This window comes from Varanus komodoensis, unplaced genomic scaffold (genome assembly GCF_004798865.1).
Source record: "Varanus komodoensis strain SLA01 unplaced genomic scaffold, ASM479886v1 scaffold1, whole genome shotgun sequence".
Classification (NCBI taxonomy): domain Eukaryota; kingdom Metazoa; phylum Chordata; class Lepidosauria; order Squamata; family Varanidae; genus Varanus; species Varanus komodoensis.
The window spans coordinates 102,505,903-102,513,763 of NW_025335268.1; the positions used below are offsets into that span (position 1 = coordinate 102,505,903).

General features: G+C 52.0%; 2 protein-coding genes across 2 annotated transcripts; both read left to right on the forward strand.

The window, feature by feature from the left end:
• Positions 1 to 212: 212 nt before the first annotated feature.
• On the forward strand, positions 213 to 4,788 carry LOC123024085. Its single transcript, XM_044431389.1, is given in 5 exon segments — positions 213 to 912; positions 1,125 to 2,452; positions 2,454 to 2,855; positions 2,858 to 4,058; positions 4,061 to 4,788. Coding segments are annotated over 5 exon segments (4,359 nt in total).
• Positions 4,789 to 4,850: 62 nt separating this feature from the next.
• Positions 4,851 to 6,764, forward strand: LOC123024088 (endogenous retrovirus group S71 member 1 Env polyprotein-like). The gene has a single exon (XM_044431402.1). The coding sequence runs from the start codon at positions 4,851 to 4,853 to the stop codon at positions 6,762 to 6,764; it is 1,914 nt and encodes a 637-aa protein (XP_044287337.1).
• Positions 6,765 to 7,861: the final 1,097 nt, after the last annotated feature.

Genomic DNA, 7,861 nt, shown 5'->3' on the forward strand with positions numbered 1-7,861 from the left:
CCTCTAGAGACGTGGGCTCAACCCCCTCCTTATGCCCCCGAATCTCAGAGCCCTGGGAATGAGGCTACTCCCTTCTGCAGTCCCCACCATACTCGCAGCGGTCACCCCTAGGGCCAGGAGCCGCTGAAGGCTCATCACCTGATTCATCGGGACCCTCTGCCCTTCTACCCCTTCGCGAACTTGCACCAACCTCGGGGACCACCCAGCCGTTCATGATTTATGTTCCCTTCTCCGCAAGCGATCTTTACAATTGGAAGCAGCAGAATCCCCCTTTTTCTGAGAAACCCCAAAGTCTGATTTCGCTATTAGAAACAATTTTTTACACTCATCGCCCCACTTGGGACGATTGTCAGCAACTCTTACAGGTCCTCTTTACTTCCGAAGAACGGGATCGAATTTGCCTTGAAGCTCGGAAGCAGGTTCTGGGCACGGATGGCCAACCCACCACTAATCCGATTATTCTGGAGGAGCACCTCCCGGCCCAACAACCCAATTGGGATCCGAATTCAGATGCTGGTGAAGGAGCTTTGATCAGGTACCGCCAACTCTTGTTGCAAGGCTTGCGTGGCGCAGCACGAAAGCCAACTAACTTGACTAAGGTTAGCGAAGTCGTTCAGGGAGCCCGGGAATCTCCAGCCTCATACCTAGAACGTCTGCTTGGGGCATACAGGCAGTATACGCCTATAGATCCCCGGGCACCCGAGAACGCGAGGGCTATTAACATAGCTTTTGTAAGTCAGTCAGCCTCAGATATTAGAAAGAAAATCCAGAAATTAGATGGGTTCGAGGGGAAGAATCTTAGCGAACTGGTTGAAATAGTGCAGAAAGTCTTCAACAATCGGGAAGACCCGGAGGTGACAGGCACAAAGAAAATGACGAAAGTCGTTTTAGCAACCCTACAGGAAACAAGCAGTAGGGGACGAGGGACCCAGCGGAAAAAGGGCCCTCAGGGACGGGGAGGCCACCCCCCCCTTTGGGTAAGAATCAATGCGCCTACTGCAAGGAGATGGGTGACTGGAAAAATGAATGCCCCCGCAAAAAGGCTCAGATGAAAGTAGACCCGAGGAAGGGAAGTCTCCTCACCCTGGAGGAAGACTGAAGGGGCCAGGGCTCTGTCAATCTAGGCCCCCAAGAGCCCTTGGTAACCTTAACTGTGGGGGGCCAACCAACCACATTCTTGGTGGACACCGGAGCAGCCCACTCCATACTCCAAAAGGGGGTCGGGGAACTCACCAAAGAAAAGACTCAAATTACAGGGGCAACAGGGCGACCCAGGACTTACCCATGGACTTCAGCCCGCATAACTGACCTGTGAAAATGGACTAGCACCCACTCGTTTTTGGTAATCCCTGAATGCCCTTACCCCCTGTTGGGACGGGACCTCCTACGGAAGCTGCGGGCATCAGTATCGTTCCAAGAAGATGGCACTCATTTAAGCCTTGGTGCCCAGCAGCCCGCTGCTCTTTTGCTTACAGTGTCCCTAGAAGACGAGTATCTTTTCTTTGAGAACCAGATCCCTGAAACTCCCTCTGAGGCTTTGAGAGAACTCCAAAGAGAGATCCCAGGAGTATGGGCTGAGAGCAACCCCCCTGGTCTAGCATCTCATCAGCCTCCAATCGTTGTACAGCTTAATAGTTCAGCTACTCCGATTCGAAAACCACAATACCCTATTCCGCTCCAGGCGAAATTGGGAATACGTACGCACATACAGAGACTTTTGGAAGCAGGAATTTTAGTACCCTGCAGGTCACCATGGAACACTCCGCTGCTGCCAGTCAAGAAACCCGGTACTGGAGACTATCGGCCAGTCCAGGACTTACGAGAGGTAAATGCTCGGGTAGAGACTATCCACACAACCGTTCCTAACCCTTACACCCTGCTCAGCCAGTTGCCGCCAGGCCGGATATGGTATTCGGTCTTGGATTTAAAGGACGCCTTCTTCTGTATACTTCTGGCACCGGTGAGTCAGCCTCTTTTTGCTTTTGAGTGGACTGATCCGAACCAAGGCTTCTCAGGTCAACTCACCTGGACATGGTTGCTGCAGGGATTCAAGAACTCCCCCACGTTATTCGATGAAGCTCTGAGTAAGGACCTTTTCCCTTTTAGGGAAATGCACCCCGAGGTTACTCTCCTGCAATATGTGGATGACCTGCTTCTGGCAGCGAAATCCGCCTCTGTGTGCCTACATGCAACCCGGAACCTCCTAACAGCTCTAGGTTCTCTGGGTTACCGGGTCTCAGCAAAGAAGGCACAAATCTGCAGCAGGCAAATGACTTATTCGGGGTTTGATCTGAAGGGGGGAAAACGGATGCTGTCGGCCAGCCGAGTCCAAGCGATTCAGAATATCCCAACGCCCACGACTAAGTGGCAAGTAAGGGAATTCTTGGGCACAGTGGGGTATTGCCAACTATGGATCCCCGGCTTTGCCGGAAAGGCAATAGGGAGGGAAAGGCGACTCCCTTATTTGGACAGAGGTAGAGCAATCGGCGTTTCAGGCTCTTAAAAGGGCGATTACTACAGCACTGGCACTGGCCCTACCCGATCTCAAGAAATCCTTCCAGCTCTTCGTGGCCGAAGCCCGGGGCATAGCGAGGGGGGTCCTCACTCAGACTTTGGGCCCATGGAGACGACCAGTTGCTTACTTATCGAAACGTTTAGATCTGGTAGCGGCGGGGTGGCCCACTTGCATGAAGTCGATCGCAGCAACGGCGATCTTGGTGAAGGAAACCAAGAAACTAACCCTGGGACAAGACCTCCACGTCACTGGGGCTCATGCCGTGGAAACCCTACTCCACAGCCCACCTGACCGATGGATCTCCAATGCTCGAGTTACACAATACCAGGTACTGTTGTTGGATCCCCGCGGGTCACCTTTTCCAAAACAGCCATCCTTAATCCAGTGACTCTACTGCTGGACGATCAACCAGAGAGCCCCTCCCATGATTGCGCTGAAGTCCTTGACGCACTCACCGGCACCAGACCAGACCTGACGGACGTACCACTGGGACCACCAGCCCTCGATGTGTTTACGGACGGAAGCAGTTTCGTGAAGGACGGCAATCGGTGTGCGGGAGCAGCGGTGGTCACCAGCTCGGAAGTAATATGGGCACAGTCTTTGGGGCATGATACCTCGGCTCAAAAGGCGGAACTGATCGCCCTGACACAGGGTCTCCGATGGGGAAAGGGAAAGACTCTTAATATTTATACGGATAGCCGATATGCTTTCGCCATGGCTCACGTCCATGGGGCTTTGTATCAAGAACGAGGACTGTTAACCTCCGGAGGGAAGGACATTAAGAACGCAAATGAAATCGTGTCCCTCCTGGAGGCTCTCTGGCTGCCAGAACGTGTGGCTATAATTCATTGTCCTGGGCACCAACGGGATGACTCGGTGATCTCGCGGGGAAATAATTTCGCTGACAGAACCACAAAGGAAGCCGCTTTGAGAACAGTGGGGTTTGCCCTTGAAATCCTCCCGGTTCAGCTACCGTCCCGAGCTCTCCCGGATCGACCGACCTACTCAGAGGAGGAGATCGAGATGGGGAAGAGGCTACAGTGCTCTGAGACTAAGGCAGGATGGCTGAAATGCCCCGATGGAAGGATTTTTCTTCCCCAAGCACTGGGGCGAGACCTCCTTTTTCAGACCCATCGAGCTACACACCTGGGAATGAGCCGACTCTGCCAACTGTTCCGCCCCCATTTCTACTTGCTGGGACTCTCGGATTTGGCCGATTCTATCACCTCCAGGTGTGCCACGTGCGCCCAGGTCAACGCAGGTGCCAGCCGGCCCTCCGCCGCCCAGGGCGTCCGACACAGAGGACAACAACCAGGTGAACATTGGAAGATTGATTTTACCGAAATAAAACCTACAAAAGGCAAGTACTGATTCCTTTTGGTTTTTGTGGACACCCATTCCGGGTGGGTAGAAGCCTTTCCCACCAAAGGAGAGACGGCAGTAATTGCTGCCCGGACCCTACTACACCAGATATTGCCACGATTTGGAATACCCCTAGCTTTGGGCTCCGATAATGGGCCGGCGTTCGTCGCCCAAACTTCCAAACTGGTAAGACTTTAGGAGTAGATTGGAAATTGCACTGCGTCTATCGACCGCAGAGCTCTGGCCAGGTGGAACGTATGAATAGAACCTTAAAAGAAACTCTAACGAAATATGCTCTTGAAGTTGGTGATCCCTGGACAAACCTCCTTCCCTTTGCCCTCATGCGTGCGCACTGTTCCCCTTATAAAAAGGGTTTTACCCCCTTTGAAATAATGTTTGGCCGGCCCCCACCTCTGATTCCTCGTCTAATGGAGGAAATACGCACCGAATTATCTAACCAAACCTTACTCAAATCCCTACAGGCCCTTGTCAGAGTCCGGGGGGATATTCGCCAGGAGGTCCAGTCTAATACAGGCAGCACGGACGGCGCTCCTGATCCCGTGCCTAGTTCCACCCCACGCATTAACCCGGGAGATTGGGTCTGGCTAAAGAATTTTCACCCTGTTACTCTAGGTGCCCGGTGGAAGGAGCCATACCAGGTGATCCTGTCCACTCCCACAGCAGTAAGACTGGCTGAGAAACCCTACTGGTTCCACGTGACACAGGTCAAGCCTACTTCGCCTGAACTTTCAGAACAATGGAGGGTGCGCCAGACGGGAGACTCCTTACGAGTAAAGCTGAAAAAAGTCTCCTCCCAGCAGCTGCCGGCTTCGCCAGGACCTTCAGAAAAATGGAAGGTGCGCCAGACGGGAGACCCTTTGCGAGTACGGCTACCAAAAACCTCTTCCTAGCAGCCCTCCTGATTATCCTCACCCATCGGGTGGGGAGCCTTCCCCAGAATCCACATCAGCTGATGCAGGTGAAGTGGACCTTGCGGACGGACCTCGCCTCCTATGGAATACAACAAAATCCTCCGCCATTGGTGACCATCCTGACTCACACCCACGATACCTCCCCAGTCTTCCGGATCGACCTCTGCCAGCTGCTTCCCCCACGCTGGAGGAACCTGATTCCGCCGTCTGCGAGAGAAGGACCATCCATGACCAGAGGGTACATAGGGCAGGGGCGGTATGGGTGTGGGGATGAGAGTCTGGAAAGAAACTTACAAACTGAAGCGTATTATGGTTGCCCAGCGGACGGCAGTCCCGACTGCGGGGACGCGTCTTACTTCTATTGCGCTCAATGGGGATGCGAGACATTCGCAACATGGATGGAAGGGGAGGGGCGAGGGAAAGATCACTGGATCGTGGTAGAAAGAGTAAAATCAAGTCAAAGGGGAGTGGGAAAACAGAATCCCCTGAGCCTCACGATCCAGCGAGGCCAGGAGGATTCTTGGGCAGAAGGAAAAACCTGGGGATTGAGACTATATGTAACTGGGAAAGATCCGGGGGTCAGATTCACCATACAGAAGCAAATTATCCCACAACCCTGGGGGCCAGTAGGGCCCAACCGAGTCTTAAAGTACCCTGAGGTGGCGGATCTCAACCCCGCTCCTCGGCCGCCCACTGAGCCTTTTCGCAGCTTTAATGCTGCTCGCCCTCAGCCAAAAGGACCTCCTCCTCCCCAGAGCCCTGCCGATTCCTCCCGCCTGTACAAATTAGTGACGGCCGTTTTCCAGGTTCTCAACGAAACTAACCCCAACATAACCGGAGACTGCTGGCTGTGCTTGAGCCCCCAACCTCCGTTCTACACTGGAGTAGGAGTAAACGCTTCCCTTTCAGATTTCCGCAACCTCTCCTACTCCGAGAACTACCAGGCTCGCTGCCAATGGGGTCTGTACCCCACCATAACCTTGGAAGGGTTTTCGGGGGTGGGGACTTGTGTCACGGGTCCCCAAGGACCCTTGAACGACCCCCGCTGCGCCTCCACCATTACTCTAGCCCCTGGCACGAGCCCTTATTTACTGGCGGCCCCCAATGGAACTCTCTTCGCCTGCCGCGCCGGGTTAACGCCGTGTATATCTTCCACTCTCCTCATGGCCCTCCCTAGTCCTTCGGCGACCCAGGCACCTCAGCCGGATCTCTGCATTTTAACTCTCGTCCTCCCAAAGATCTACCTCGCCGATGGGGAGGTGACCCCTATAGGCGATTGGCCTGTTGGGGCTCGCGTTAAACGAGCCGTCCCTCTTTTGGCCCCCCTACTGCTCGATCTAGGAGTCGCGCGTTCCGCAGCGGTGGGAGCAGGTGCCCTGATTAAGGGAAATAAAGACATATTTTACCTATCTAAACAGGTAGACACGGATTTGCAAGAGCTTCACGGCTCCATTAGGTTTTTGGAACAATCTCTCGATTCCCTTGCCGAAGTAGCCCTCCAGAATAGGAGGGAGCTGGACTTACTCTTGCTCAAACAGGGAGGGCTATGTGCGGCATTGGATGAGAAGTGCTGTTTCTATGCAAACCACTCTGGGGTCATCAGGAATAGTCTGGATCTTGTCCGGGCTAGGATAGAAGACCGAGAAAAGCGCCGCATGGAAAACTCTAACTGGTACCAGCGGCTATTCAGCTGGTCCCCATGGCTGACCAGCCTACTCTCTTCCCTGGCTGGACCCCTACTAGGACTGCTCTTTCTTCTTATTTCCGGACCTCTTCTGATTCAATGGCTCTCGCGCTTTGTCCAAAAGCACATCAACACTATAAAGGTGTTGACATTTTACACTAGACCACACCCAGGGCTGAACGGCTATAGCCCCCTTCCCATGACTGAATCGAGGAATCGATTCCCGTTAAGATCAGTGGGGAATGTTATGCCTGACTCCCCAGGATCCTGATATAGTGGAAATATCTATCAGCTTTCTCAGGACATCCAGATAGGCATGACTCCTCTAGGCTCCAGATAGGCATGACTCCTCTAGGCCCCAGATAGGCATGACACGGCCAAACACTAGAATAATCAAACTGTCTCAGGGTGTGCATGATAGGCTTAGCTCTCCTAAGCTCTAGCCCATTCAAATGACTAGTAACTGCCTCAGAGAATTCCCCTCGGAAAGTGGAAAGAGCTTACGTACAACGTAATGGACAAAGATTGCTTGGAAGGTGTAAATTAAAAGATAAAACTTACTGCTAATCAAATCTGCTTCTATATCGCTTGCTTAACTGCTGCTATGTGATTTTGTAACTTCCCGTTGTCACCATGGTTCTGATTTCTGTCAAAAACTGATTGTATTGTTTCCCATTTACCGAAAACTCACCGTGAAGCTATAAAAACCTCATTCAAACTCCATTCGGACCGCATTCCTCTATGAATGTGATCCCTGCCACAGGAATAAATCTCCTCTTTATTTTACCATCCGGTCTCTGGTCTCATCTGTAACATCGCGGGTTACAACAGGAACCTTATTACAATCTAAACAAGTATACTTTAATTTGCATACAAATAATTGGGTTTCAGTGGTATCATAATTAATTACTGTGTTACAAGATCTTGTTTATCGCCCCCTCAGGTTGTTTCATATGGTTGCTGCTACATGGCAAGCATGGAAACAACAGAAGCTCTGCACTAAATTCTAGCTGGTGTTTTTACTCTTGAAGATGGTGCTGACTAACTGACACAGCACTTCCTTTGGGCACACGGGACAAATGGAAAACAAGGATAGATGGCCTGGAAAAAGAAAAATTAAAGGACATACACTTAATGAAGGTACTAAAAGTGGGGAAACTTTTTCTATGAAGGTCCAGCAACCTGTAGGAAAAGTAAGTCCAGGACTACTTCCTGGCGTAGCAGAGCCAGAGCTAATTGTGGTGTAACCAGTTCCAAAAATGTGTGGAATCACCATTTTTCTCTTTCTCTCTCTCTATCACTCCTTTCACCCACCCCCATCTTTTTCTTTTTGCCACCCTTTCTCTGAGTTGCTCTTTTTCTCTCTGC